This window comes from Tursiops truncatus, chromosome 19, assembly GCF_011762595.2.
Source record: "Tursiops truncatus isolate mTurTru1 chromosome 19, mTurTru1.mat.Y, whole genome shotgun sequence".
In the NCBI taxonomy this organism is placed as follows: Eukaryota; Metazoa; Chordata; class Mammalia; order Artiodactyla; family Delphinidae; genus Tursiops; species Tursiops truncatus.
Window position 1 is genome coordinate 57,563,212 of NC_047052.1, and position 27,165 is coordinate 57,590,376.

The following is a 27,165-nucleotide window of genomic DNA, read 5'->3' on the forward strand; positions in this document are numbered from 1 at the left end:
GACGCGCAGGCCCAGCGGCCATGGCTCACGGGCCCAGCCGCTCGCGGCATGTGGGATCCTCCCGGACCAGGGCATGAACCCATGCCCCCTGCATCGGCAGGCGGACTCTCAACCACTGCGCCACAAGGGAAGCGCTGTGACACTTCTTAATCGTGGATATGGGAATCAGGATGTCTCTGGTTTATAATTCTCTGGCCACGTGATCCATGGCTCCGGGGTCTGTTAGCTAATCTTGCTCTAGATAAACAATCTGAGTTTGTATGTTAATGATATCTATAAGAGCATTTTTAGTGCCTACGGTGATGTTATTGACAACAGCAATTTTAGTCATCTGATTCTGGTTGATTAGTGTTCAGTTAGCCCAGGATTGAGGTTATAGGGGATAAGAAAGGGAATAACGTTTTGGATAGAGAGATTAATCATAAACTTTGTAAGGGAACTCCATTTGAGGGGGACTCAGTTTCATTTGGAGACATTATTTCAGACTCAGTGAAGCAGCCCAGCATGTTCCCAGAGTCTAAAAATATCATTTGAGATGCTCTCAGTGGTCACAAATCTAAAGGCATGTATCATTCCATACAGTAATTAAGAAACAAAATGACTCCACTGGAAGCTGAAGCTAATAAACATTATTGTTTTGTAGTTCAAAGGTATGCACTCTCAAGCTTTAGATTCATTTTTTGACAGTCCATGTATATTTGGTCAGGGACAAGAGAAAAACAACTCCAGATAGGGCCAAAACCTGGAGGATAGAAGAGGGATATTCACCAGCCTGAAGCAGGAGTGGAAAGATGGATCTCCATCAGTGATTCCTGCATAAAACATTTCTCCATTATAATTAATAATTGTATCCAATTATGAAACACTTATCTACTGAATACCTCTTAATCCATATCCTGACACATATTCAATTCCTTCAGGAATCTGAAATCAATCTCAAACAGAGAATAAGGAAACAAATGTGGAACATATAGCAAAACATGCTCTCAACACCTTGTTAAAGAGAAAAACCACAGGCCCAAAATGACATCACTTGTGCTTAAGACCATAATTCCAAAACTAGACTTAATACCTAACCTAATTGCAGTTTCAACCTTTCTGAAAAATGTAATCATAATCAACCAGTTTGGAATTTCTTGGCCAGCACCAATGAGGTAATCTGTGCGCCCTCTCTATCTTCTCCCTGAGGAAGAAGGGGCAATGAGCATGACAAAACCTGTGCCATTCCTTTCCCCACCAAAGATGTTTCAGCCTTAAAATAATTCTTTTCTTTTTGGCAACATCCTTGCCCCACTCCACTTCTGCCTATAAAAACCTTCCATTTTGTGCAGCCCCTTAGAGCATCCTTCTAGTTGCTAGATAGAATGCTACCCAATACATGAATCACCTAATAAAGCCAATTAGATCTTCAAATTTACTCAGCTGACTTTTGTTTAACAATTGAAATATTGGGAGTATCTTAAACAGATGATTTCATCTTTTTGCTGGAAAATAATGATGATTTTTCTAGTCATTACTGGGACTGACCTCCACGTGGAATTGAAATTATCTCAGAAAAGCAGCTGTAAAATGCAAATTATAGAAAGCTATTAATAACAATTAAGTAGTGATTCAAAGATGGTAGCAGAAATAGTTCTGGTGAAACATCCATGAATGGTGAAAAAGGTTAAGATCTCCGAGGTGCTTTAGCAGTGATGTCTGAGAAGACATGGAATTAAGCTCAGTACCCGACAAGAATGGTCACTCTGGAGAGTCTGTCTCCAAACTGTGATCCTTCTTCATTCTTGAGAACCAAATTGACCAAATCCCAGTTGGAGGAAGAGTTAAAGAGGACATTCAGAGTAAAGATGATTGCAAAAATAAATGGAATAGCTGAGGTTTGCGCTATAGTATTATCCTTTTAGAATTGTGTCTGCATTTATGTGTGTCATTCTGTGTGGGTCTGTGTTCAGATATTTTCCTATAAAAGTTGTTGGCTCAGGAAAAATAAAGTCATACGTATTTTGTATACAGATCTGTACTTTCCTTTTCTCACTTAGCAATATATCTCAGACATCCTAAGCCTACTTCCTCATTTCACACTTGATGCCTCCTTGTTGCCACACTTAGTAGACCTCAAATTGCCTATTTTGCATTTCATTGTCCGCATGTTCCATGGCTGCTACAGGAGGGCAGGAATCAGGCCAGAACTGATCTCCCCTTGCTCCCTGCAAGGTCCCTCTTCTAGGCTATGGGAAACTCTGTTGAGGCATCTGGCACCATCCTAGGCCAGTTCTTCAGCATTCCAGGTCCCCCAGGCCAAATCCCAGTACAAGGTATTGCTGGTATTAAGTCCAGGGCATAAGGAAGATGTCTCAAGACCTGGGATCCAGATCCATCTGGTCATGCAAGTCGGGGCTGCATTTGGCCTTCTAGCCCACCATGAAGTCCAGGAGGCAGCAACAAAAGCCCTATCATCCTGGCTGTGTTCTGTCCTGGACTGGTCTCTGAGGTTGTCCTGACATTGGAGTTGGCACTGTTCAGGTGCCAGAGAGGGTATCAAACGCTGGAGGAAGGAGTGGAGACTCAGCCTCTGAGGCCAGTGATGAGGATGCCTCTGCTGGAGGAGAAAGCTAGGATTCACTGGCTCTCTGCACCTGAAGTCTCATTACAGCCCTCAAGGTTACAGCCCTATGCTATCCACCGTTCAAGGCCTGAAATTAGTTGCTTTGTGTATTTGGTCTAATCTGAGTGAATATTGTCCTTATTACCCCTAGGAGATAAAAAAAATTGCAGTCAAGATGCATAAAACAAATTAATTCATTGGCTACAACAGATTCCTTAGGACATTTGTGCTTTATTTTCTAGGGGACTCAAGAAAATTTCGATTTCCACAAGAAGGATTAGGAAGATACCCATTAGGGAGTGAGAGTGATCATAATAAAGTTTGTTAGAATAAGTCATCTCATGATTTCTAGATGACACATTAAAAATCTATATTGATTCAGGGTCACCAGAAATCTTTTTAGAGAGAAGGGAGCATAATATTAATAGTAATGAAGATACTATGCACATATAAAATATGTTTTCATACATGGTAACATTTAGAGATTCTTTACATCCCTGCTTACCTTACTATTTTAACTTACATTCTTTTGTTCACATGTTTAGGTGTATTCTTCCTTTCACAAAATGGGGCAGGAAGTTTTTGCTCTTGCATTCTTCAGACATGTTACTAAAATTCTCCTAAGGACCCATTTGAAAATCATCCACCCAAAAGACTAAAATATGCACAGCCAACTATTACTAAAAAGACACTGCTTGTCCACAAAAAATTACAAGTAAAACAGTCTTGCTCTTCACTTCATGTGGAATTAAGCTATTATAAATAGATGTTATGAGGTTCAGTGTTTAGTCAGTGAAAAGAGGCAGAAAAGTACAGACAGGTTATGAGAGGAAACATGGAGGAGAGATACTAGGCAGCCCTAAAGCAAATGGATGAGGTGGGGCCATGCCTCCGGGACCCTCAGAATACATCCCTTCTGCCTCTCTTTGTCAGTATTTATGTTCCAAATCCAAAAATCTGAATTGTTTTTCGATACAGCATTTATTATTTAATTTTCTGAGATAAGATCTATCCTTCCAAGAATGTGACACTTACCTGGGAAAAGTGGTCACTTCCCAAATTTACATTTGCTGTCAGGATGGTAGCTGCAGTGATAACATATGTGCAGATATGGAAAGTGGATGTCTGAATACTGAGGTTAAGGTTTTGGATTCCACAATCACTGCCTTGATGGGTAGCAATTATCATTTCACCTGTAAGAGCAATGATGTTGTCTGCATGGGGACTAGAGATTATCTCTGGAAAACAAGAGGAGGGTGAGTTTTATATTTCATTTATTTATTTATTTATTGGCTCCACCACATGGCTTGTGGGGTCTTAGTCCCCAACCAGGGATTGAAGAAGGGTCCCCTGGCATTGAAAGCACCAAGTCCCAACCATCAGACTGCCACGGAATTCCTGAGTTTTATATTTTAGATTCCACATATAAGTGGTATCATACATATTGTCTTTCTTTGTCTTGGCATAATACCCTCTAAGTCCATCCATATTGTTGCAAATGGCATTATTTCACTCTTTTTTGTGGCTGAGTAGTATTCCATTGTATATATGCACCACACCTTCTTTATCCATTCATCTGTTGATGGGCACTTAGGCTGCTTCTATATCTTGGCTATTGTAAATAGTGCTGCAATGAACAAAGGGATGCATGTATCTTTTTGAATGAGTGTCTTCTTTTTTGGATAAATACCCATGGGTAGAATTACTGGGTCATCTGGTAGTGCTATTTTTAGTTTTTTAAGGAACCTCCATAGTGCACCAATTTGCATTCCCACCAACAGTATAGGAGGGTTCCCTTTTCTCCACACCCTCTTTAGCCTTTATTATTTATAGACTTTTTGATGATGGCCATTCTGACCTGTGTGAGGTGATACCTCATTGTGGTTTTGATTTGTATTTGTCTAATAATTAGTGATGTTGAGCATCTTCTCATGTGCCTCCTGGCCATCTGTATGTCTTCTTTGGAAAAATGCATATTCAGGTCCTCTGCCCATTTTTTAATCGGTCTGTTTGCTTTTTTTGATGTTGAAATGGATGTATGAGCTGTTTATATATTTTAGATATTAACCCCTTAATGGTCATATCATTTGCAAGTATGTTCTTCCATTCAGTAGGTTTTCTTTTTGTTTTGTCAATGGTTTCCCTTGCTGTGCAAAAGTTTTTAAGTTTAATTAGGCCCCACTTGTTTATTTATTTATTTATTTTAAATTTCCTTTGCTTTAGGAGGCAAATCCAAAAAAAAATATTGCTATGATTTATGTCAAAGTATTCCACCTATGTTCTCTTCTAGGAGTTTTCTGGTTTCCAGTCTTACATTTGGGTCATATAGTGTTACTAACTCTAGCCACAAGGCTGAGTTAGTAACACTAACTTAGGAATTATTTATTTTCTAACTGGACATTTGTATCTTTTGAAAACCTTCACCCACATCTTCCTCATTATATCCAACCGGCTGCAGTTTCCTTCACTCCCTATTATTCCCCTGTTGCTGTACCAATTATTGTTGCCCATTGCGGCGAGCCGCCTCCGACCAGCAGAATGACGAGTCGCCACACGCAAGATTCTTCTCGTATCACACTTTATTGGAGCACAGCTTGGTTAAAGAAAAGATGGAAGGAAGACACCGCAATCCTATAGCAGTCTGCTTATATAGGGATTAAGAACATGTGTCGCTCTGTGATTGGCTTTCGCCGATGGTGCGACTTGTGAGCCAGCATCGGATAGGTCGCTACTTTAAAACCTCATTAGTATACTTAGCGCAAGCGCAGTGGCCACAGGAAGGATGATTCAGCTTACTTCAGCTTCCTGCTGCGTGGCAGTTAGCTGACCGCGCCCTACAGCCCATGACCCTGTGATCGTAGAACCAGTGAACATCACCTGCTAAACTCTGGATGTCAGGGGACACGGCTTTTGGCAAGACCTGAAGAAGACATTCCCCTCATCAGTGCTGTTAGGCCCTGTGAACAAGCAGGGAAATTCATGCTGCTCCCAGAAGCACTTGAGATTGTCACACTGACCCCTCCTCTGAGTCTTCTAAAACTCATGGCATCCAGGCCCCAAAAGAGAACCACAAAGCCCAGCCCTCTTTCCCAGGAGGCCCATGAACAGCAACCTATTCTTGTCCAAAACTGGGAACCTATTTTCCACCATCAAACTCTCCCCTCTGAGGCACAGAATGTTTGAAATTCATATGAAAGGCATTCGCCCTTCTTGCGTATACAGCCTAAATCTGTTTTATTTTATTATTTAAAAAAATATTTATTTAGGGACTTCCCTGGTGTCACAGTGGTTAGGAATCCGCCTGCCAATGTGGGGGACACAGGATCGAGCCCTGGTCTGGGAAGATCCCACATGCCATGGAGCAACTAAGCCTGTGAGCCACAACTACTGAGCCTGTGCTCTAGAGCCGGTGAGCCAAAACTGCTGAGCCCGCATGCCACAACTACTGAAGCCCGTGTGCCTAGAGCCCATGCTCTGCAACAAGAGAAGCCACCACAATGAGAAGCCTGCACACCACAACGAAAAGCAGCCCCCGCTCACTGCAACTAGAAAAAACCAACGCACAACAAAGATCCAACGCAGCCATATAGCAATAAATAAATTTATTTTAAAAAATTAAAATATTTACTTATTTGGCTGTGCCAAATAATTGTGACATGTATGTGGGATCTAGTTTCCCGACCAGGGATCAAACCCGGGCCCCCTGCATGGGCAGCGCAGAGTCTTACCCACTAGACCACCAGGGAAGTCCCAACAGAGCCTAAATCTGTTTTAAACACTAGGGTTCACACTGGAGAAAGGCCCTATGAGTGCAGGGATTGTAGCAAATCCTTTGCTTCCAACTCCAGTTTCCTAAGACATCAATTTTTTTTCTTTTAACCGTGCCACACGGCATGCGGGATCTTAGTTCCCTGACCAGGGATTGAACCCGTGCCCCCTAAAATGGAAGCCCAGAGTCCTAACAACCAATGGCCAGGGAATTCCCCCTAAGACATCAGAATGTTCACATGGGGTAAAGGCCTTTACCTTAGTACTGTACTGTGTTATAGACTGAATTATCTCTCTCCTCTCCCCTGCCACCATTCTTATTTGAAGGCCTAATGCCCAATTTGACTATATTTGGCGATAGGGCTTTTAAGGAGGTAGTTCAGGGTAAATAAGTCCTGATCTGACAGGACTAGTGTCCTTATAAGAAGAGGGAGAGACAGCAGAGAGCGCTCTCTCTGTGCATCTACACACAGAGGAAACTAGATCTGGGTCTGGAAGCTAGAAGATGGAGTTCAAGGCACCACAGAGGATGGTTTCTCCCGAGGCCTCTCTCCTTGGCTTGCAGATGGCCACCATCTTGCTGTGTCCTTACGTGGCTTTTCTCTGTGTGACTGCCTCCCTAGTGTCTTTCCCTTTCATTATAAAAACGGTAATTATGTTGTGTTAGAGCCCCACCCTAATGATCTCATTTAACCTTAATTACTTCTTTGAATGCCCTAACTCCAGATACAGTTGGATTAGGGTTAAAGCTTCAACTATATATTGGGCCATGGGGCACAAGTCTATAACAATTTTTTTTAATAACAATTGTTTTTGAGAACTGAAGACTATATCCTCAATGTTTTGTGCTATTCATAATGTAACAGCCATAGACACCGTACACTTTAGTGTAATCTGCTCTATTAACATATTGTTCATCACTTTCTAAAGTCTAAACATCAATAGAACAAGCCTGGGTTGGTAGTGTTTGTCAATATCCCTCATGTAAATACTCCCTCCAGGGCCCATCTCAAGCTGTCACAACATCACACAACATGGAATTGGAAAGAGATGTGCAGAAGCACAACTTGGTATTTTGTTCCCTGATTCGGTAGTCAAAACCTCAGGAACATACATAATGGTAAAACACAATATAATGATTAGGAATAAGAAATGGTGAGAATCACCTGTGCTTTAAAAATAAGTGTATTAGCAGGAATCCCTTGGCAGTCCAGTGGTTAGGACTCCACGATTTCACTGCTGTGGCCCCAGGTTCAATCCCTGGTCAAGGAACTAAGGTTCCCACCACCTGAGCAGTGTGGCCAAGAAAAAAAAAAACAGTATTAAAGTGCAGTCAGGGACTTCCCTGGTGGTCCAGTGGTTAGGACTCCATGTTTTCACTGCGGGGGGGGGCAGGTTCGATTGCTAGTCGGGGAACTAAGATCCCGCATGCCACGTGGTGAGGCCAAAGAAAAAGCAGTTACTTCTCATTATAATGGTAGCTATGTTTTATAAAACCACCATTATTCACGGAAGTTATGTTCTCAAAAGCAGTCTTTTCGTTGCACTAATTAAGAGCTTGCACTACTGATTTCTGCATCGAAAACCATTGCTTTTAGAGGAAATACAGATTTGGGTTCCCAAGAACCTTGGGTCACAGCTTGTTTGCCAACTGATCAATATATAACATTGTTTCATGCGTGTTCCTATCCAAAGACACCTTGTTATGTATTGTTGTCATATGAACACTGAACTCACAGCCAACAGTTCTGTAACTCATGACTCAACAAAGCTGATCTAACACCTATTTTCTTTCTAAGGCACATCACAGCCTTGTGCTTAGGTTAGGAACACCACACAGCACATAAACACTACACTTAAGCGCCATTTTCAAGAGTGAAATCACCACCAAAAAGCATTCATGTGGTACTAAATAGATCACAGAAAGGTCATTGTTTACAGTATGACAGCTGAAAGGAAAAGGAGACCTTAGCTGTGATAATCGTTACTAATTTTATTCTCTTTAAACTGATGTACACCATCTTAAATAGATTGTATTCTTTTTCTTTTTCTTTTAGATTGTATTCTAAGAAGCATATTTGCTTCTCTGTTAATTAGGGAAACAAGCCTGACTTCTCACAAATGAAGTTCACTTCATTTCATGAACACACTCATGAAATCAAAATAATGCTCCACCATCTCAGGGAGCTCACGGGTCTTGTTAGGCCTGCTCCCTCTGCTGAAAAGGGAAATTAGTAACGGGGGTGGGGGCATAAGAGACTCAGAGGCTTTCTCTTGACAACCAGGAGGAAACAGAAAGGAAAAAGGAAGGGCTTTCTCAGAGTGTTCTAAACAACGTCCAAGGCAACTGTCAAAGGAGTCTGGGGTCGTCTATGGAGTTGCCGACAAGGGAGTGGCTGGCAAATGATAACACTGGCCTCCTCCGTGCGAGTGAAGGTTCTAAATACACCTTGGTTTGTGTGGACACTGTGTCGGGTTTAACCCAAGCTGCCTCCTGGTGCCAGGGAAACAATTTGCCCACTAGCAGGGAATTGGAGGGGCTGAGTCACATGCATGCATACTCTAATCCAACAGATGGTGATCAGGGGTCACATCTCAAAGGTCGTGACGTGCAAGACTGAGCAAAAGAACTTGGCATTGAGTGGAGGTTCTATCTCCCCTGTAACTCGCAAGCAGCAGGGTTGGTAGAAAGGAAAAATGGAGTATTAAAGCAGCAGATTAAATCACTAACAGGTGATGGATAAAGAAGATGTGGTACATATATACCATGCAATATTACTCAGCCATAAAAAAGAATGAAAAAAATGCCATTTGAAGCAACATGGATGGAACTAGAGATTGTCATACTGAGTGCAGTAAGTCAGACAGAGAAAGACAAATATCATATGATGTCACTTATATGTGGGATCTAAGAAAATGGTACAAATGAACCTATTTACAAAATAGAAATTGAGTCACAGATGTAGAAAACAAACTTATGGTTACCAAAGGGGAAAGGGCTGGTGGGGGAGGATAAACTGGGAAATTGGGATTGATGTGTACACACTACTATATATAAAAGTTAACTAATAAGAACCTACTGTATAGCACAGGGAACTCTATTTGGTGCTCTATAATGACCTATATGGGAATGGAGTCTAGAACAGAGTGGTTATATGTATATGTATGGCTGATTCACTTTGCTGTACAGCAGAAATGAACACAACATTATAAAGCAGCTATACTCCAATAAAAAAATTAACTTATAAAAAAACAGGTAAATGTAAAACAATAAACGGAAGCCTTAATTAAATACAATTTGGAGACCAGAAAGGGGAGCTGTCATGCCCTGCAATGTCCAACAGGAAGAAGAAAGACTCCTCTCCTGGTAAAGACTCAGCCAATGAAATGCCATGGACTCTTTGTTTACTACAGCCCTCCCAACACCCTTTTCCTGTCTATAAAAGTGTTCCGGGGCTACCCTCGTGGCTCAGTGGCTAAAAATCCGCCTGCCAATGCAGGGGACACGGGTTTGAGCCCTGGTCCAAGAAGATCCCACATGCTGCGGAGCTACTAAGCCCGTGCACCACAACTACTGAGCCTGCACTCTAGAGCCCGCAAGCCACAACTACTGAGCCCAGGTGCCACAACCACTGAAGCCTGTGTGCCTAGAGCCCGTGCTCCACAACAAGAGAAGCCACTGCAATGAGAAGCCCGCCCACTGCAATAAAGAGTAACCCCCGCTCGCCGCAACTAGAGAAAGCCCACACACAATGTGCAACAAAGCAACAAAGACACAATGCAGCCAAAAATAAATAAAATAATTTTTAAAAAAAAGTGTTCCCCTGCCCTTGCCATGCAGGAAATAGCATGTGCCTTGCCATAGTTATGGACCCTGATTTGTAACTCTCTGCTGATCCCAAATAAGCCCATCTTTATTTTTTTTAATTTATTTATTTGGCTGCGTCAGGTCTCAGTTGTGGCATGCAGGATCTTCACTGCAGCATGAGGGCTTCTCTAATTGTGGCGTGGGGGGCTCCAGAGTGTGCGGGCTTTGTTGCCCCGTGGCATGTGGGATCTTAGTTCCCCGACCAGGATCGAACCTGTGTCCCTTGCATTAGCAGGCGGATTCTTAACCACTGGACCACCAGGGAAGTCCCTAATCCCGTCTTTATTGAAGAAGTATCTGACAGTCTATTTGTTTCAGGTCAACAATCTGACATTATCAATACTGATCCAGAGACCTGGACTTTGACATACACGACCGATAACAATGGGTAAGAGTATTCTTTTTCTGTCAAACTACACAGGCAGCCTGTCAAACCGACTGCAAGTATCATTTAAAACAACAACACATTATTAGAGCCATGGGTGGCTGTGTGCAGAATAGGAGGGGTTTATGTGACTTACCCCAGGTTATGGACATCTGAGCACCCAGAAATCCCTATGCTGGAACAGAAAAATCTAAACAGAACCAACATAATGAGGCCAGGGATAGGGGATGGATATCACTGGAACTGTGCAGTCACTCCATCATATTGAAATACAGCAACTAGTTTGTCACTGACTTGTTGCACTGGCCAAGTATTCACTGGGTGGCCCTAAATGGGACCTGATGGTTGTGTGGCACTAATCTTTGGCCATGGCTTCCACCTGGGTGGCAGGTTGCTGTACCCTGGGTTTTCCCTGGGCACAGGGAAGAATCCACCCCACAGGAACAGTTGCCAACCTCCCTCTCCACAATTCTAGGTGGGTACATTTTGTTTCCCACTGGTGTGATCCGCCTCCATCGGCCTGGAGGGTGTTAAAGCACACATAGCAGCTCTTAGAAAATCCACCCAGGCAGCCTCAAATGACAGCCAACAAAGCCTGTCTTTATTGAAAACTCAAATATCTCTAAACAGAAAAGCTGTCCTCCAAAGTAGGAAGGCCGTGGACGTTATTACTACCACTCAAGGAGGCGCGTGCACCGTTAACTACAGAATGTGGCATGTTCATACCCCATGAGTCGGCTAACGTCATATTGAAGTCACACGATGACAGAGGCCAACTTTCACGAGTTCTTGGTGGAAAAACATGACACTGAGTTTGGAAACACTGTCAGTCTGTTTCTTCTTGCCTGTGCCTCTACTGCTGCTTAGGTATCTGCCTTCAGCACAGCCAGGTATCTGCCAAATGAGCCACCTCCATGCAACAGAAAGCCATGGCCGACGGATGTGGGCAAGCTGCGGAAGAGGGGAGCTCGGGAGATTGCAGAGCCGGTCACGGGGTGGTGGGTAGTGTCGGAGGAGGTCATTGAGAAGACGTGACTGCTGGGTGATCCCCAGGCTGGACCTGGGCAACTGGAGGCCCCTCAGTAACTCTGCTGTCCTTGGAATGTGCATTCACTTGTCTTCTCCACTTCTAGAAGCTGCTCCAAGGATACAGCCTTCAGACAGAAATGTGGTGTTGAGACTATCTAGACAGTGTATGTGGCTGAATCCAGTTAGGGCGTCCATACTAACTTTTAAGATTTGGTGGGTGGGGACTTCCCTGGTGGTCCAGTGGCTAAGACTCTGCGTTCCCAATGCACGGGGTCGGGTTCGATCCCTGGTCAGGGAACTAGATCCCGCATGCCACAACTAAGACCTGACACAGCATCCATGAAAGAAAAGGAAGGGAGGAAGGAAGGAAAGGAAGAATAAAAAGAAAGATTTGGTGGGTGTATGGGGAAAGCCACACAACTTGTAGCCAAGACAAGACCAAAGACAAGCCTCATAAGTTCCCTTGTCCATTAAAACTGCCACCTACCTATATTGAGTGGTCTGCCTCTTTGTTTGGTCTCTTTTTTTTTTTTGGCCGCATCACACTGCAGGTGGGATCTTAGTTCCCTGACCAGGGATCAAACCCGTGCGCCCTACAGTGGAAGCATGGAGTCTTAACCACTGGACCTCCAGGGAAGTGCCAGTCTCTTCCTTTTATTGCTCCTCACAAAGAACAAGTTAAATACCATCACTGCCTGTACATCCGTCAGGAACTGAACCTGAAGGAGTTCCAACAAGCCACCTAAAGATTCTCTGGTGGGAAACCCACACAAGGCCTCAGTGTCCTGCAGCACTGGCCTCCTGAGGGTGGCACCACGGCATCAGCTCGGGCCGCTAGTCAGGAGGAGCGCAGGGTGGCTGGGCTCGGTGTGTCACCACAGGCATACCCACCTCACGGGGAATGGGAGCCTTGGCTCTGCAGCTCATCTAAAGGCCAGGGGACAAGACGCTCCTTATCCCTGTTTACAGAGGGTTGGGGGAGGAGAGACGGTAAGTGACTCATTTATCTGTGAGTCAAGGCAACAGGATCCAGGATGTGAATCCAACATCTGGGCTACAAACCCAGGTTGCCTGACCCAGGCTTGGAGAGTCTGATCCCTGCCCTCCTAGCTCCCTCCATATCGGGCTTTGGAGACTCAAAGAATGTACTGTTCATCCTGATGTCATTTAGTCTATCTAAGAGTCCTGCTCCAACCTACCAACCCCCATAATGGAGCAGGAAAATGGACAAACACTACAAAGCAAGGTCATTATTCACTGTCTGGACTTCAGAAAGTGATGGACAACATATTAGGGTAGATTAATCTTTTTCTTCTTTTCCCCTTGGCTGCACTGAGTGGTTGTGGGATCTTAGTTCCCTGACCAGGGATTGAATCCAGGCCCTAGCAGAGTCCTAACCACTAGACCATCAGGGAATTCCCAGGGCAAATTAATCTTAAAAGTGTATGGTAACATGTGTCCATTACACCGTGCATAACAAAAAAACTGAAAAAACTCAGGGCATGCCCTTCCAGTACTGAAAGCATTTCTTCCATAAAACAGTCACATTATTCAACAAGTGAAAATGGATGACACTCCAATACACATTTTTGTTGTTTCAATGTCCTACTTGTTAAAAAAAAAAAGAAAGAATATAGCCAAAGTTCATAAAATAGAAGATAAAAATGGATATTTTACAAAAGAGAGCAAATGACAAAAGGGATCAAACATCCGAAAAAATGCTAATCATGAATTCTTATGGAAATACAATGAAAACAACAGTGAGACAGAGTAACAAACTTATTAAAAGGGTTAAAATTAAAAAACGACTGACCAAATAAGTATTCGCTAGGATATAGAGAAAATGGAACCCTCATACAGTGCTGATAAAAATGTAAAAAACACAAATATTTAGTCAGAATTTGTTAGTTTCTTCAAAAGCTAAATATTCACCTACCTCATGATTCAGACACTGCAATCTAATTTTTTGAACAAAAGATAAATGAAACAAATATCCATATTAAGAACTGTACACAAATGTTTGCACCAGTTTATTTTCTACAGTCAAACTCTGGAAATACCCAAAATGTACATAAACAAGTGAATGGATAAATAGCAGTATATCTAAAGATAAGAGTACTGAACCACAAAAGAACATAAAAGGGAGGGATGAACTACTTACATAACATCTGTATAACAAATATAACATCATATAACAAAATAATTATAAAATATAAAAGAAACCAGAAAAAAGAGAGTAAACATTTAAGGATTCCATCATATAAATTATAGAAAACATAAAGGTATCTATTATAATGGAAAATAAATCAATGGGGGCTTGGAGGGCTGAAAAGGGCAGGGACACAGAGACTGCAAAAGGACATCAGGCAAATACATGGTGACAGATATGGTCATTACCATGACTGTGATGATGTTTTCACAGGTATCATGTGTATGTCAATATTTACCAAATACTTCACTTTAAATATGTGTACTTTACTACATGTAAATGACACCTAAATAAAACTTAAAAAAAAACACTTTAAGATAAACAAAATCTGTTTGCCCCACTTTTTTGGAAAATAGATTTGACAGCCCTATAATGACTCCACCATCTTTTTGTCATGCCCTCTGGGTGTCAGTCTTGCCTCAGTGGCAGCAAACACTGGCGATTAATAAAGGATATTTCCACTTCAGTCAACAGGAATGTTGGTTGGCTCACAAGAGCCACATCCCTGGACTACTTTCCTCTACTTTTCTTTTTTCTGCCTGTGCAGCAACGGCCTTGAGGCAAACATTGCAGGGAGGTTACAAAAATCCACAAAACTTTCCAATTGTCTTCTCTGACAATGACCTCAGCTACACAAGATAAACATGCCTGAAGGTTCTGAGATTTGTGTACACGCTGATCCTGCACATAGGTCATCATCACAAAGACATCCGTGGATGCACTTTTAGAAGAGGCATATTCCAATGAGCTGGCTGCTGTACCCTCTGCTCCCTACTAACCCAGTTTCTGTATCAGAAACCTGACCCCTATAGTCTTACAACCAGTGACTGTCACCCATGGAATTTTGGACATCAGGACACATGCTCTTTGCAAAACCAAGGGAGGAGATTCTTCTCAACAGTGCTGACATCTCTCGTGATATCCCCTGTGAACAGGGGAAAAAATTCATGCTGTTCCAAGAACTTGAGATTGTCACATCTTACTCCTCTTGAGGGTGATGTCTGAGTCTCCTAAAACTCACAGCATCCAGGCTTCAAATGAGGACCAAAAAGCCCTGCCCTCTCTCCTACAACTTCACCGGCACTAATGCAAATTTGACCAAAAATGGCAAGCCAATTTTTGCCATCATACTATCCTCCCTGAGGCCAATGCCTGTGGAGCCCAAATCTCCTTATAAAAAACCTCTAGCAGTACAAAGAACTCCAAAAACAAAGTAGGTCTTAAACAGTAAGGCATCCATATTATACAAACCAAAACAATGTGTGGCACACAGTTTGGGTTGGTGACTTGCTAGACGGAAAAACTGAGCATTTGAGAAAATGTCCCTGGAAAATGTTGTCCTTCTCTGCACATTGTCAGCTGAATTCATATGACGTTCTCGGGGCCAACATTCCTTCAGGCTTTTGTACACGTAGTCAGAGAGAGGGAAACACCAACCCCTAACGGACTGGGCTACTATTCCTGGTTTGCTCCAACACTTGGAAGAACAGAGGTCAGTTTCCCTGAGCACACTGGGCTGGTGACTGATGCCCATGGTGTGGACCTGCCAGGTGATAGGGGTAAAATGGCCACAGAAATGGGCAGTGACATAAATCTGGGAAAAGCCCTGGACAGATTACAAAGTGCAATATAGCCACACATGCTTCCCATGTAACTGAAACTTAAGGGGCATCTCCCCCTGTGGACAACTGGACATATGAGATTGAATTCAGATGGGTGGCTCCTCAGTTTCTTCCAACGTCATTACCCTGAACTAGAAAATTGCACATTTCTTTGCATGTTCAAGGCCTTTCTCCAGTGTAAATTCTACCATGTATAATGAGGAATTTTTTTTTTTTTTTTTTGCGGTACACGGGCCTCTCACTGTTGTGGCCTCTCCCATTGCGGAGCACAGGCTCCGGATGCATAAGCTCAGTGGCCATGGCTCACAGGCCTAGCATCTCCATGGCATGTGGGATCTTCCCTGACCAGGGTATGAACCCGTGTCCCCTGCATGGCAGGTGGACTCTCAACCACTGCACCACCAGGGAAGCCCCAAGAAAGTTCTTTAGGAAAGGACTTCCCAAATTCTTGGCACAAATAGGGCTTTTCCTGTGAACTCTCTGATATGAATAAAGGGTGGAACTAGAGGTAAAGGATTTACCCACATTCACCAGACACTTGAGGCCTTTCACCTCTGTGAACACTGATGGTGAAGGACTGCAGAGCTCTGGGGAAAAGATTTCCCACGTTCACTACCCTCATATGGCCTCAATCTTGTGTGAACTCTCTGATGATAATGGAGGCTGACCTAGATGAAAAGGACTTCCCATATTCACTGCATTTATAAGTCTTTTCTCCAGTATGACCTCTACAGTGTTCAATGAGATAAGAATTTACTCTAAAGGACTCCCCACTTTCAGTGCATTCATAAGGCCTTTTGTTAGTGTGAATTCTCTGATGTTCATGGAGAATGGAACTACAAATAAAAGATTTCCCACATTCACTACACTCATTTGGCCTTGATCCTGTGTGAACTCTGATGTTAATGGAAACCAGACCTAGATGAAAAAGATTTCCCACATTCACTGCACTCATAAGGCTTTTCTCCAGTGTGAACTCTCAGATAATCACATAGGCCACACCTAGTAGTAAAAGATTTCTCACAGTCACTACACTGATAAAGTCTTTCTCCTGTGTGAACTCTCTGGTGTATTAGGTGACATCTTTGGATAAAAGATTTCTCACATTCACTGCACTCATAAAGCCTTGACCCTGTTCTGATCGTAACACTCTGATGATAACACAGTCTGGACCTAGATGAAAAAGATTTATCACATTCACTGCATGCATAAAGGCTTTGCTGCATTGTGAACTCTACAGTTTTCAGTGAGATAAGAATTTGCTCTAAACGATTTTCCATATACAGTGCATTCATAAGACCTTTTAAAAATATTTATTTATTATTCTTTTATTTAAATTTATGGCTGAGTTGGGTCTTTGTTGCTGGGTGTGGGCTTTCTCTAGTTGGAGCGAGTGGGGGCTACTCTTCGTTGTGGAGCACGGGCTCTAGGCATCTGGGCTTCAGTAGTTGTGGCTTCTGGGCTCTAGACACAGGCTCAAGAGTTGTGATGCACAGGCTTAGTTGCTTCACGGCATGTGGGATCTTCCCAGACCAGGGTTTGAACCCATGTCCCCTGCATTGGCAGGCGGATTCTTAACCACTGAGCCACCAGGGAAGCCCCCATAAGACCTTTTGATTACATGAATTCTCTGATGATCCTGGAGGATGGAACTATAGATATAAGACTTCCCACATTCACTGCACTTATAAGGCCTTTATCCAGTGTGAACTCCCTGATGATAACGAAGGTTCCTCCTAGTGGTAAAAGATTTCCCACATTCATTACACTTATAAGGCCTTTCTCCTGTGTGAACTCTCTGGTGTATAAGAAGGTAAGATCTTTGGATAAACGATTTCCCACATTCACTGCACAAATAAGGCCTTTCTCCTGTGTGAATTCTCTGATGATTACTGAGGTTGTAACTAGTGGAAAAGGATTTCCCACATTCACTGCACTTGTAAGGCCTTTCTCCAGTGTGAACTCTCTGGTGTATAAGAAAGTGACATCTTTGGGTGAAGGATTTCCCACATTCACTGCACACATAAGGCCTTTCTCCTGTGTGAACTCTCTGGTGTTTAAGAAGGGAGCACCTTTGGATAAAGGATTTCCCACATTCACTGCACACATAAGGCCTTTCTCCTGTGTGAATTCTCTGATGATTACTGAGGTTGGAACTAGAGAAAAAAGATTTCCCACATTGACTGCATACATAAGGCCTTTCTCCAGTGTGAACCCTCTGATGATTACTGAGGGTGGAACCAGAGGAAAAACATTTCCCACATACAGTGCACTCATAAGGCCTATCTCCAGCATGAGTCTTCTGATGATAACACAGGGCAGAGCTGGAGGTAAAACATTTTCCACACTCACTGCACTCATAAGGCCTTTCTCCTGTGTGAACTCTCTGATGATAACGAAGGCCAGAGTGAGAGGTAAAAGACTTCCCACATTCACTACATTCATAAGGCCTTGACCCAGTGTGAACTCTCTGATGATAATGGAGGCCACGGCGAGACATAAAAGATTTCCCACATTCAATGCATTCATAAGGCCTTTTTCCACTATGAACCTTCCAGTGTTGAGTGAGGTAAGATTGATGACTAAAGGATTTCCAACACTCACTGCACTCATAAGGCCTTTTTCCTGTGTGAACTCTCCGGTGGAGAATGAGTATCGAGCTATTGGTAAAAGATTTCCCACATTCACTGCAAGCAAAAGGCCTTTCCCCTTTATGTACCCGCTGGTGTAGGACGAGCACCGAGCTATTGGTAAAAGAGTTCCCACACTCACTGCAATCGTAAGGCCTTTCTCCTGTGTGAACCCTCCAGTGTACGATGAGGTAAAATTTTCGTCTAAAAGATATCCCACATTGAGTACACTCATAACGCCTTTCTCCAGTGTGAATTGTCCGTTGTCGAATTAGGATGGATCTACAGCTAGGAAACTGCGCACATTCACTGCACAAGTAACAATTTCCTCCAATGTGTCTCCTCCAGGGATAAATAAGGACAAAGTTTTGGTTAAAGGATTTCCCACATTTGCTGCACTTGTACTGCCTTGCTGCAGTATGAATTCTTCGATGCAGATTGAGGGTTGAGGTTCGCCTGAAAGATTTTCCACATTCACGACACACACGAAGTCTTTCTCCAGTATGCACTCTCTGGTGCACAACAAATGAGGATTTGTACCTGAATGTCTTCCCACATTCACTGCACACAAAACAATGTCTTCCAGGGTGGACACCCTGGTTCTGAACAAGTGCATGTTTCGGGCTGAAGGCTTTCTTGAATTCTCCCCAGCTGTAATGACTTTCTCTGCTTTGTAAAGTTGCCTCACGCTGGGCAATCTTGTTTGGCTTCTCCCTGGTGTGAGTGATCTGTTGCTGGAGATGTCCCAAGGTGGCCAGAAAATCTTTCCCTACTTCCTCACAGGTAAAGGGCTTCCTTGACACATGGCATTTGCAGCTTTTCACAAACAAGGCCCTGACTACAGCGTTTCTGAAGGATTTCTCTGCCATATGCTGTTTCTGGTGTTTCTGGAGGTTTGCACTAAAATGAAATCGTTTCATACATATTCTACACCCGAACACTTTCTGGCTGTGTTGTGTTTCTTCATGCTCAGCCAAGTGAAAAACACCTCTCAAGATCAGACTACACTTCTTACAGGGGTGGCTCTTCTGGGAAAATGAGCCTTCCCTGTGAGTCCTGGCCTGTGACATGCTTATAGAAATGCTTTGTTGAAAGGGTGCTTCTGCATCCTCTGCTCCACAGCAGCAACCTGAATGCAAATAAATGCTGGTGAAGTACATGTTAACTTTATAGGAAGGAGGCAACATCATCATAAATGGATGTGTCACATCTAAGAATGAGTCAGTGGGATGCTGTTCCACACAAGAGATTTGAAATTCCATTGGGGAAGTGGCTACTTATAAAAAGGTTATAAGAAACTACTATGAACAACTAAATACCAACAAACTGGATAAACTAGAAGAAACGGATAAATTCTTTGAAACAGACAATCTACCAACAATGAGTCATGAAGAAATAAAAAATATGAATAGACCAACAACAAGTAAGGAACCTGAATCATTAATAAAAAAAAATCTCCCAACAAAGAAAAGTCCAGGATGAGATAGATTCACTGGTGAATTCTACCAAAGATTTTAAGAAGAATTAATGTCAATCCTTCCTCAACTCTTCCAAAACACTTAAGAAGAAGCATTTCAAAACTCAATTTCTGAGGCTAGGATTACCCTGATACAAAAGCAAGATATGCAAACTACAAGAAAGGAAAATTACGGGCCAAACTCCTTGGTGACCATAGAATGAGAAATTCCTAATAAATACTCAACAGCACGTTCAAGAATCTTACACTATTGAATAATACAAAAAAAATTTAGGTAACTCCCTGGCAGTCATCCAGTGGTTAAGACTTGATGTTTTTACTGCAGAAGAAGAATCTTACATTATTATCATTATCAAGTATGATTTATCCCTGGGATGCAAGGATAGTTCCTCATATACAAGTCAAAAAACATGACTTACCATATTAACAGAATGAAGGATAAAAATCATATGAATGTCTCAAAAAATGCAAAAAAAGCACTAAACAAATTGAGGATAGTTTCATGTTAAAAACTCTCAACAAATTAGGTATAGAAGGAATGTATCTCAATACGATAAACCCATACACAATAAGCCCACACTAATATTATACTCAAAGTTTAAAAACTAAAAGCCTTTCCTCTGAAATCCAGAACAAGCCAAAAATGCCCACTGTCCACATTTCTATTCAACACAGTTCTGGAAGGCCTAGCCAGAACACATAGTTATCAGAAAGAAAAAAAAAAGGCATCAAAATCACAAAATAAGTAAAACTGTCTGTGTTTGCAGAAGATATGCTCTTATATAGAAAACCCCAGGGACTCCTCCCACCCAAATCTGTTAGAACTATTAAACAATATCAGTAAAGCTGCAGGATACAAAATCAATATGCAAAAAGCAATTGCATTTCTATAAACTAACAATGAAATATCTGTGTTCTGAAAACTATAAGACAACAATGGAAAAAACTGAAGAAAACACAAATAAATGGAAAGACATCCAGTGTTCTTAAATTGGAAGAATACTGTTAATTTTACCAAGAGCAACTTACAGACTGAAAACAATCCATATCGAAAGTCCAATGACATTTTCCAAAGAAATAGAGTAAACAATCCTAAAATTTGTATGGCAGCACAAAAACTCCCAAATAGTCAAAGCAATCTTGAGAAAGAAGGACAAAGTTAGAGGCATCACACTTCCTGATTTCAAAATATTACAAAGCTATGGTAATTAGCACATGATGACACTGGTATAAAAACAGACACATAGACCAATGGAACAGAATAGAGAGCCCAGAAATAAAGGCACACTTATATAACTCATCTTTGATAGGCACCTCAAGAACACACAATGGATAAAGGACAGTCTCCTCCATAATTGGTGATGGGAACACTGGATATCCACATGCAAAAAAAAAGAAAACTAGACCCTTATCTTACACCATTCACAAAAATTAACTTGAATTGGATTAAAAAATTTAAATGTAAGACTAAACTTGTAAAACATTTAGGAGAAAACGCAGAGAAAAATCTCCTTTACACTGGTGTTGGCAATGATTTTTTTGGATGACACAAATAGCACAAGCAATGAAAGTAAAAATAAACAAGTGGGAGTATATCAAGCCAAAAACCTGAACAACAAGGGAAACAAAATGAAAACACAACCTAAGGTAAAGGAGAAAATACTTGTAAAGTGTTTATCTGATAAGGGGTTAATATCTAGAAAATATAAGAACTCATACAATTCAACAATAAAAAATGAAAGAATCCAATTAAAAATGGGCAAAGGACCTGAATAGATATTTATCCAAAGACATACAAATGGTCATCAGGTACATGAAAAGGTGCTCAACATCACTAACATCAGGGAAATGCAAATCCAAACCACAATGAGGTATCACCTCACACCTGTTTGGAATACTACTATCAAAAAGACAAGAGATGGGCTTCCCTGGTGGCGCAGTGGTTCAGAGTCCACCTGCCGATGCAGGGGACACGGGTTCGTGCCCTGGTCCGGGAGGATCCCACGTGCCACGGAGTGGCTGGGCCCGTGAGCCATGGCCACTGAGCCTGTTCGTCCGGAGCCTGTGCTCCACAAAGGGAGAGGCCACAACAGTGAGAGGCCCGCGTACCACAAAAAAAAAAAAAAAAAAAAGACAAGAGATAGGTGTTCGTGAGGATGTGAAGAAAAGGAAAGCCTTCTACATTGTTGGTAGGACTGTAAATCGGTACAGCCATTAGGGAAAACTGTATGGAATTTCTTAAAAATTGAAAAAAGGACTACTATATGGTCCAAAAATCCCAATTCTATGTGTATATCCAGAGGAAACAAAATCCATATCTCAAAGAGGTATTTGCACCCCCATGTTCATGTCAGCATTATTCACAATAGCCCAGGTTTAGAAACAACCTAAGTACAGCCATACATTGTTTTATTCTGCTTCAAAGATAACACAGTTTTTTACAAATTGAAGGTTTCCAGTAACCCTGTGTCAAGCAAGCCTATTTGCACCAGTTTTCTAACAGCATTTGCTCACTTGGTGTCTGTGCATCACATTTTGGTATTTTTTGCGATATTTGAAACTTTTTCATTATTATTACATTTGTTATGGTGATCTGTGATCAGTGATCTTTGTTTTGGGGTGCCACAAACTGTATCCATATAAGACAGGAAACTTAATAGATAAACATTATACATGTTCTGGCTGCTCTACCAACTGGCCAATCCATCTCTCTCCCTGTCCCCAAGCCTCCCTCTTACCTGAGATGTAACAATATTGAAGTTAAGCTAATTAATAACCCTACAATAGCCTCTAAGTGCTCAAGTAAAAGGAAGGATCACATATCTTTCACTTTAAATCAAAAGCTGGAAATGATTAAGCTTAGTGAGGAAGGCAAGTCAAAAGCCAAGATAGGCTGAAAGCCAGGCTTCTTGGACCAAACAGTATTAACCAAGTTGTATCAATAAATACAAAGGAAAAGTTCTTGAAGTAAATTAAAAGTGGTACTCTAGTGAACACACAAATAAGAAAGCAAAATAGCCTTATTGTTGATATGGAGAAAGTTTTAGTGATCTGTATTCAATATCAAGCCAGCCACACATTCCCTTAGGCCAAAGCCTAATCCGGAGTCAGGTCCTAACTCTCTCCAATTCTGTGATGGCTGAGAGAGGTGAGAAGCTGCAAAAAAAAAAAAGTCTGAAGCTACCGTAGGTTGGTTCATGAGATTTAAGGAAAGACGCCGTCTCCAGAAAATAAAAGTACAAGATGAAAAAAAAGCACATGGTGAAGCAGCAAGTGCCGATGTAGAAGCTATACCAAAGTTATCCAGATGATCTAGCTAAGATAATTAATGAACGTGGCTACACTAAACATTTTTAATGTAGATGAAACAGTCTTATGTTGGCAGAAGATGACATCTAGGACTTTCGCAGTTAGAGAGGAGAAGTCAATGCCTGGCTTCAAAGCTTCAAAGGACAGGCTGACTCTCTTATTAGAGGTAATGAGGCTGGTGACTAGAAGTTGAAGCCAGTGCTCATTTATCGTTCTGAAAATCTTAGGCCCTTAACAATTCTGCTAAATCTACTCTGCATATATTTTATAAATGGAACAACAAAGCCTGGATGTCAGCACGTCTCCTCATAACATGGTTTACTGAATATTTTAAGACTACTGTTGAGACCTACTGCTCTGAAAAAAGATTGTTTTCAAAATATTACTGCTCACTGACAATGCAGCTGGTCACCCAAGAGCTCTGATGGAGATATATAAAATTAATGTTGTTTTCATGTCTACTACTACAACATCCATTCTGTAGCCCATGGATCAAGTAGTTTACACTGTCAAGTCTTAAGAAATACATTTCATAAGGCTACAGCTGCCATAGATAGTAATTCCTCTAATGGATCGGGGCAAAGTAAATTGAAAACCTTCTGGAAAGGATCCACCAATCTAGATGCCATTAAGAACAGCTGTGAATCATGGGAAGAGGTCAAAATATCAACATTAACAGGAGTTGGGAAAAACTTGATTCCAACTCTCTGGATGACTTTGAGGGGTTCAGGACTTCAGTGGAGGAAGTAACTGCAGATGTTGTGGACAAAGCAAGAGAATTAGAAGTAGAGCTGGAAGATCGCTGAATTGCTGTAATCTCAGGAGAAAAATTTAACAGATGAAGAGTTGTTTCTTATGGATGAGAAAAGAAAGTGGTTTCTTGAGATGGAATGTACTCCTGGTGAAGATGTTGTGCAGGTTGTTGAAATGATGACAAATGCTTTAAAATATTACATAAACTTAGTTCATAAAGCAACAACAGTAGGGTTTGAGAAGATTGACTCCAATTTTGAAAGAAGTTCTACTGTGTTTTAAAATGCTATCAAACAGCATCGCAAGCTACAGAGAAGTCATTCATGAAAGAAGAGTCCATCAATTTGGCAACTTTCATTGTTATATTATTTAAAGAAATTACCAAAGCCACCAAAACCTTCAGTAACTTGATCAGTCAGCACCTTGATTAGTCAAAATCAAGGCAGGAACCTCCATCAACAAAAAGATACAACTCAGATGATGGTTAACATTATTTTAGCAATAAAGTATTTTTTAACTAAGTTATACACGTTGTTTATTTAGACATAAGGCTACTGCACACTAACAGGCTACTGTACAATGTAAACATAACATTCATATTCACTGGGAAACCAAAAGTCTGTGTGACTTGCTTTATTGTGATACTCACTTTACTGTGGTGGTCTGGAACAAAACCTGCAATATGCCCGTATCTGTCTACAGATAAGTGGGTAAATAAAGCCTGGTATTTATATGCAGTGGGGTATTATTCAGCCATAAAAAAGGAAATCATGCATTTGTGACAATACTGATGAACCTGGAGGGCATAATGCAAAGTGAAATAAGCCAGAGAAAGATAAATACTGTATGCTAAAACTTATATATGGAATCTTGAAAAAAAAAATAGTTGAACCCATAGCAACAAAGAGTAGAAGGCCAGGGGCTCAGGTCTAGGGGAAATGGGGAGATGTTTGTCAGTTATAAGATGAAAAAGCTCTGAGGATCTAATACAGCATGGAGCCTATACTTAATAATGCTGTATGGTATACTTCAAATGTGCTAAGAAAGTAGATCTTAAGGGTTCTCACACACACAGGAAATGTAAATATAATATGTGAGGTACTGGATGTGTTAATTAACTTGATTGTAGTAATCATTTCACAATGTGTGTGTGTATATATATAATCATGACACTGTGTACTTACTTTTACGTTTTACCTTTTTTTTTATTCTTTGGCCACAACGCACGGCTTGTGGGATCTCAGTTCTCCTACCAGGAACTGAACCCAGGCCACGGCAGTGAAAGTGCTGAATCCTAACCACTAGACCACCAGGGAACTCCCTGTACACTTTAAACATATACAGTATTATTTGTCAATTATACCCCAATAAGCTGGAGAAAAGAAAAAAGAAAAGAGATCTAAACACTACAAGTAAAACCATGAAGGACAGCCTTGGAAAATAGCCCATGGTCCAAGTAAGTAATGGTCATGACAATACCTTCAATTCCTGGCATATGGAGGCAGAACGAAATGTCAGATGATAAAAAGGAACAAAACCTGGGACACAGAAGTGCCATGGACGTGGATACACCACCTGACCAGGGAAAGGGCAAGTATTAGCCTAACTGCAAGACTGCTGACCTCAAATCCATCCCTACGAGGGTTGAGTACAGACTGTATTGGGGCTATGGGGAGAGAAGAGGGCAGTGCAAACAACCCAGCCCTACCTGTCACAGCAACTACCCAGAAAGCTGGGGAAAGAAACAGTGCCCAAGGTCCATATGTGAGAAGGACAGAGCACACCTTGGAGAAAAGAGGGTGAGGCAGGATACAGAGCCTAGCCCAGGTCACTGGGGAGGGTGAGGCTCTTACCCAGTGAAGATATAAGTGCAAAGTTCTCCAGCATCACATCATGGTACAGGCGTCTCTGAGCCTCATCAAGGAGCTTCCATTCCTCCCAGGAGAAGTACAGGGCAATGTCCTCAAAGGTCACACCAACCTGTCATGAATGAGATAGATGAAACATAAACATTCTCTCTCTGAGGACCCACAATTCATCTCCTCACACATGTATTCCATGGTCATCCTCCATCAGAGTTCCCCACGTCAGACCTCGTGCCAATGATGCCTGATCTCTCCTCACTGTGTTCAACCCTCAGCCACAAAAGGCGGTGGCCGGGGGGATAAACGCCATCTAAACTCTGGGCCTGGCCTACAGGGCCCCATCCCTCCCCCGAAGTAATTCCCCTGAGGTCTCCCACATTGTGCCTCCAAGACACAGCAAAACATGGGCTCATCTTTACCCTTAATCCCCAACACCATGTCCTGTGGGCCCTCAGCTCACACTTCCCCTTGATGTGCACGTCATTCAGTTGACCAAACCTCTTTCACACCTTCAGACCTCACAGTTGCACTCCCACAGCTCTACCACCTCCCTGCCCCACATCACAGGCACCTCTCTGGACTCACCCAGGGACTTGGAGCATGGCATCCACAGAGTGCTTAACAAAATCAAATATGATCTGGTACAATCCCAGTTCTCTGAGGGAGCCCATAGCCAGGGAAAGCCCTGCCTGCCTTGCTTCTGATCTCTGTTTCAGTATTAGCCACCCAGAACCAGTGAGGGACTGGGACACCCTCTCCTGCCTTACATAGGTTCCATAAGTGCCTCTTCAACCTTCAGAACCTGGACGAAAAAGGAAGGCAACCATGGCTGGGCTCCATGTGTGCAGGACTCCCTTGTATCCCCACCCAGCCCTGGAACCTAGTGACCTCGGGCTGACTGACTAACCAATGCTGCCTCTCATCAGATCCTGTGACCTTGGACGAGGACTCTCTTTGTCACCCCCATTCCAATCCGTTCGTTCTCTTCTCTGAGCAGCTCTTTGAAAACTTTTAAAGCCCTCACATACACTGTTCCTCGTCCGTTCACAGCCCTCTGTGACTCCCAGGTCCCTCAGAATAAAGGAACAACCTCTCTCTCTGCCGGTCCAGGCGTGATTCCACCTCACACTCTCTTTACTGCAGTCATAAGATGCACCCCAGGTTTCCCGAATCCTCCTGGCTCAGTCCGACTTCCAAGCCTTTGCACCTGCCAGTCCCTCCGCCTGTCACCCTCGCCCACGCCCCACCCAAGGCCGCCTCACCGTCCTGGACATCGCGACCTGGGCTGCGGGCACATGAGCAGGCGTCCCGCACTCGGGGCTTTAGTGTTTAGTGCAGTGAGGGCGGTGAGGGGCCGGAGGACGAGTGTTTACCTCAGGCGGGTCCCTCAGAGCCGCCACCGCCATCGGACTCCCTGGGCGGAGCGGGGCCGGGAGCTGCGACAGAGGAGGCGAGACGCGGACACGGTGGTCACTCTCCCGGGCCTGGCGCAGGGCAGCCCGTGCTGCGTCGCCGAGCCTCAGACGCACCCCTGAGTAGCGGGGACAGACCCTCCCCTCGGACTTTCTCGGTCCCGTCACCTAGAACCTGACACAACACTCCGAGGCCGAACCGACCAGAAGGAAGCGAAAATGACCGCCGAAAG

The 27,165-nt window shown here is 42.6% G+C and overlaps 1 protein-coding gene across 1 annotated transcript; it reads right to left on the reverse strand.

The window, feature by feature from the left end:
• Positions 1-5,166: 5,166 nt before the first annotated feature.
• Positions 5,167-27,162, reverse strand: LOC109548929 (uncharacterized). The gene is made up of 3 exons (XM_033845090.2): positions 26,894-27,162; positions 25,509-25,635; positions 5,167-19,245 (listed from the first exon to the last, which is right to left on the reverse strand). The coding sequence occupies exons 1-3, from the start codon at positions 26,924-26,926 to the stop codon at positions 17,183-17,185; spliced, it is 2,223 nt and encodes a 740-aa protein (XP_033700981.1). The 5' UTR covers positions 26,927-27,162; the 3' UTR covers positions 5,167-17,182.
• Positions 27,163-27,165: the final 3 nt, after the last annotated feature.